This window comes from Electrophorus electricus, chromosome 6, assembly GCF_041902795.1.
Source record: "Electrophorus electricus isolate QZ-2024a chromosome 6, ASM4190279v1, whole genome shotgun sequence".
NCBI classification, from domain to species: domain Eukaryota; kingdom Metazoa; phylum Chordata; class Actinopteri; order Gymnotiformes; family Gymnotidae; genus Electrophorus; species Electrophorus electricus.
This window is the reverse complement of record NC_137502.1, coordinates 34037833-34043160: the sequence shown is the minus strand read 5'-3', so window position 1 is coordinate 34043160 and position 5328 is coordinate 34037833. Positions and strand designations below refer to the sequence as shown.

The following is a 5328-nucleotide window of genomic DNA, read 5'->3' as shown; positions in this document are numbered from 1 at the left end:
CTCTCTCTCTCTCTCTCTCTCTCTCTCTCTCTCTCTATATATATATATATATATATATATATATATATATATATATATATATATATATATATATATATATATAGATAGATAGATAGATAGATAGATAGATAGATAGATAGATAGATAGATATAGATAAGCTCACAGCCCTAAAACTGTGGACTCTTGATGGAAAATAACTAGAAGAGTCTTACTTCGAGGAACGGAATGGTAATCAGTTACGTAACATACGGAAGTTCCTTCCAGTCAAGAAAAGGTGTAAATAAGAACACAACACGAATACGGAAAATATATTTAAATGTTTTTACTTAAATAAACAGCGCACAAATTAAAAAAAACAAACAAAAAATAAATTGTAAACATGAGACATTGTTAACAGGAGTCAGGATCAACCTGACTGAAAACAATAATAATAATTTACACATTTAGGATAGCCGTATTGCATGACAATATCGGATGCATTTACGTAATAGGCTACTAACATACAAATCTCCCTTTGATCATAACGAGAACGACGTTATTGACATGGAGTAGGCTACTGGCCTGTTTCTTCTGCCTCAGAACAGTTTGTACTCGACTCTTGTTCAGTTCTGTGTTTGTGTATTCGCTGCTGCACCTCGTTTTCTTGCCCCTTGGACGGTGCCCAGCAATCGGAAGTACCATTTCACAATCTCCTGCGTCCCAGTAGAATATTGTTGTGTCCCAGTGGTACTCAGATGGCACGTACATGAATGTCAAACAGTCTTCCAGTGTTTTTCTTTCCCCCTTCCGATAAATGTTAGTGAATAGGCCTGCGCCTTTCGGTTCAGAACGCCTCCATCTTGCTCGTCAGCATGAGCTGACAGCCGCTGCTTACGTGTCTGAGCACCTTCTGCTTCAGCTGGGCGACCTGCTCCCGGAGCACGGACGCGGTGTTGGACAGCCCCGCGTTGTCCGACTTCAGGACTTTGACTCGGTCTTCCAATCGCGCGATGCGCTCCAGCTTGCGCCGCCGGCACTTGGTCGCAGCCAGGCGGTTTCGCAGCCTCTTACGCTCCGCCTTGATCCTCTCCTGGGTCTCCATGTCGATCGGCGACATGGGCGGCGTGCCGTCGCTGTTGTGCATGTCTGGCACGGTTTGCGGTTCTTCTTTCAGAGCCACGAAGCGCTGCGAAGTGACTCCGGCGGCCGTGGTTAGGGGGTTCTGGAAAGGGAGCGTCGAGGTTTCCGGGTGCTGGCTTTGCTGTATGTGCGGTGGCAGGTAGCTAATCGTGGCCGAGGGGTAGCTGGATGCGGAAGAAGACAGGCTGGGTGCCGGACAGTACGCGTTCAGTGTGGTGTAGATGGGAGGCTCGGGTTGCAGGGAGGAGCCGAACACGGAGGCAGTGGCCGAGCACGTCGTCACTCCTCCGGCTCCAATAGACACGTTGGGCGGGGGCTGGTTCATTTTATGCAACTCGTCCAGGGCTTTCACGAACCCTTCAGCAAAACCCTCCTGCTCGTCGGTGATGCCCCGGCCGTACAGGTACTGTCCTGGCGTAGGAGTTGTGATGACACCGTTGCTGTTCTGGATGATGAGCCTCTCTAGCTCTGGGGCCGCGAGCTTGAGGGATCCGACATCCGCGCTGACTGCCTGGTACAGATCAGACTTGAGGTTCCGATACGGCACCGCCAGGTTCAAGTCCATAGCCTGCTTCTGAAGTTTGTAGTCGTGCAGAGCGGCGTCTGAGTGGCCATAACCCAGCAAAAATGAGTCGTCGTGGTAAAACGGTTGTTCCATTTTTGTGGACATAGAGTCGTTAAATGGAAGTCTCTTTTGCTTACCTACAGCACCCCTTTTTTCAGTGAAATGTCCCGTTAAATCAAACGCCTCGGGCAGCTATCAAAGATCAGTCTCTCTTAAGCAAAATTCAAATGTCGGTCCTTCTCTCAAGCACTCACAGACTGTCCGATCATACGACGGAGCTGGCAGAAATGTCCCAACACAGAAGAACCGCGGGTCAGCGTTGAGACGCGCAAAACCTCAAATGAGACGATGTCCAAAGATCTTCCCAGATTCCGTTGTGAGTCGGATGTCTGTACAAAACGAATGGAAAAGAAAGTCAGGGAGGCACGTGCTGGCAGTGGCCCTGCGACTTTTTTAATCAAACGCGAAGGTTCATATGGATTGGTGAGCTGAGCGCCACATTGTCTTTTATACCGACGGCGGTCGGCTCCTACTGTCGGGACGTTGCTGATTGGTTGAGATTTTTGCGTCGACCGCTGACCACGCCTCGCCTGTTACGCGCCGTGACGTAATTGCCGGGAACTGCAGGGACTGTAAACAAGCCCCTGGATGAGAGGGGACGAGGCCATAAACTGTTATAATGCGAGCATTGCAATTTATGCGTTCACTATATAAAACAAGAGAATGCATAATTGAACAATGTGCTGGCCGCAGCGCATGGACTCTGTGGCTGCGCGCGTTTTTAAAGGTACGTAGTACTGCATTTTTGTTAGGCTATTATTAAAAAAAAAAAAAGAAGAAAATTCATCAGGTATTTGTAATATCCAGGTCTTGCTTTAAGTGTTTTTTTAATACTGCTAAGGCCAGTTAATTCGCGATTATTCGCAAATGTCCCGCCTGTAGTCTCTCGTGCAGTACTGAAAAGGAGAGAGACCGAGCTCTTCATGCAGGTGCGCGAGTCTAAAGGTATTACAAGTGGAATAATCATATTAATTTAGTACTCTAGGACTTCTTACATCCTCGGACTGTACACAAGACATGTCAGAATGACAAAACTTGGCGTTTTGTACTGCTGAATCAGCCGAGATAACGCTGGCAAAATGCTTAATAAACACAACAATCTGTGTTAAAGCAGCGTTGTTATGGTCAGTGGCTTCAAGAAGCACTACACGCGCCAACTTTTTGCAGGAAAACGAGTCCAAATATGGGCACGATGACGTTTAAGTTCCTTGTGGGAAAAGCGGGAAGCCCAACCCACTCCATCTTTGAACAGGAGAGGTGACTCTTGTTTTGGGGTGTTTTTTAACGGTCAATATATTTGATTCAAGATGGTTCAGGTTCTGCATTCCTTTGCGTATTGAAGCTCCATTAATCTATTTATCAATTATACAGATAGCATAGCTCTCGCTCTCTCTCTCTCTCTCTCTCTCTCTCTCTCTCTCTCTCTCTCTCTCTCTCTCTCTCTCGCTCTCTCGCTTTCTCTGTATGTGTGTATGTATATATGCACTCGGTATTAAAAATAATGTAACAGATAATAACCTCAAATACATCTTTAACACATCCATGCGGTCAGAACGGTATATAATAACACTTGGCTCCAACTACAATGAAATGCAAATAAACAATTTTCAGATTAAGAAAAAGAAAACCTGTCGAAAGGTGAGAGAAGACGTTTACTTACAACAGCCTCGACATTCATAAGGACGTTCACAATAGATTGTTGTAATGCCTGAATCCTGAGAATTCATGAGCTCTACATTGAAAATTAGGGTAAAGGTTATGACACACACACACACACACACACACCAAGTCTTATGAATGACGTAATAATCAGTAGGGAGGCTTCACTGCATTTAAGAATTGGCCCAGAGTTAGGGGGAGCTCGTGTTTGAGGTTTAAAGGTATGACAGAGGGGCGTACTGCCCCACCACGCACGCGTACGGTGTCGGGTCTGCAGCTGCACCTGCGAATGAGCCTCTCCGCCGGAGCACGCGGATGCGTGTCGGTCTCCGAGCTTTGCGCTTTGTCGCCGTTTGTTTCAGACGTGAAAGCACCGCATTCACTGGCCGCCTGGGGCATTTGCATCACTGACTTGGTTTTAAGTTTATTATTTGTATTTATGGGTCTAGCCTCCCAGACCTATTTTATAACGGCTAGATTTGTAGATTCACTTACTGAATGCAAACGTCAGGCAGAATAAAGCTCGAGCGAGTCAGCAGCGCGTGAAACAACGCTTGTTGGCGCTTTTTTTATGTGCCAGTTTTGTACGAACTCGTGCGCCACTGTTTGCTCCTGGACATGCTGGACGGCGTATTCAACCACATGTAACGTTATACCATCGCTAAATCAGACAATATGCGCCCCGTGGTTATTTCTACCACGCTAAACCAAAAATTTCAGCAATTGCAGTTACTGCTGTCTTTATACGTCAGTATATCAGTGTTGAAGTAAATCTCAGTTTTTTGGTAACAATATCGCACGCGGAAAAGGGTAAAAATGGACAGATGCAGAATCGCTTGTAGAACTGGCTCGTGTCCCACATTTGTTATTGTGACGCGTGTGTGTGTTGCGTGGGCAGACTGCGTGGGCGTGATTGGACAGGGCGAACAGGACACATCGGAACCAAGGACGGTGTCCTGCGGGTGCTTGTGACCACTCATCAGGTTTGTAGTGCGGGCGTTTGGGTTTGCCCAGGTAAACCTGACTCTGGGCTTAATGCTGATGTCTTGTCTTGGAAAGGATGTGAGCTCTCCCCAGATACATCCAGTTATATCAGCTCTCGCCATCCCGAAATAGGCTTCCATGAGATATTAGAAATTCCTGTTTGAACAGATTGATGTATCTGCGACTATGGTGCTTGACAGTAGTATTTGAAGTGTCTCTGTCTCTCTCTCTCTCTCTCTCTCTCTCAGACACACACACACACACACACACACACACACACACACACATTCTTTGTTGGTTTTATGAATGCTACCAAGATTTCCATTGTTCAAGATGGATGATTAAACAAACTGAAATAAAGGAAATGTTTATATAAAGATTTTGAGTGCTTTTTTAGTTTAGAAGGATTTGGGTTGTGTGATTGTGAGTACGGATGGGTATGTGCTCTAACATGTTTGCACGTGTGGGTGTGTGTGTGTATGTATGTGTGTGTGTCAATCTGTATGGTTTTCTGGGTATAATTTGTGTTGGCAAATCACATGGACATAAGCCAGTAAGAACACAGTGTGATACCTGATCGCCAGAATCTGAGAGACACATGCCCACAGGTAATAGACACTTACCGCGCGTGTGTGTGTGTGGGGGGGGGGGGGGGGGGGGGGGCTATGGAAACAAACACCATGTGGCTGATCATCAAAGTTACAACAGCCCAAATAAAAAAGGCACAGTGAGATCAAAGTATCCGAGTTCTGAGGTCCGTGATTCTTTTTTCTCTCCTTTTCCTTTCCTTTTGTGGATATGAAGTCGGATCTGGGTTCAAAATAAAGATGCTTTAGCCCCTAAACATGCTGCATGACACTTGCAGTAAGAGTGATAGACTGATAGTGCTCTGTTGATATCAGTAACCCAAGTGTCATTACAGATAAATTATGGTTCTTTT

The 5328-nt window shown here is 46.0% G+C and overlaps 1 protein-coding gene across 1 annotated transcript; it reads right to left on the bottom strand.

Annotated features, from left to right (window-relative positions):
• Nucleotides 1-308: 308 nt before the first annotated feature.
• On the bottom strand, nt 309-2150 carry junbb (JunB proto-oncogene, AP-1 transcription factor subunit b). Its single transcript, XM_027022055.3, has one exon. It carries the CDS (start codon nt 1788-1790, stop codon nt 825-827), a length of 966 nt encoding a protein of 321 aa, XP_026877856.1. The 5' UTR covers nt 1791-2150; the 3' UTR covers nt 309-824.
• Nucleotides 2151-5328: the final 3178 nt, after the last annotated feature.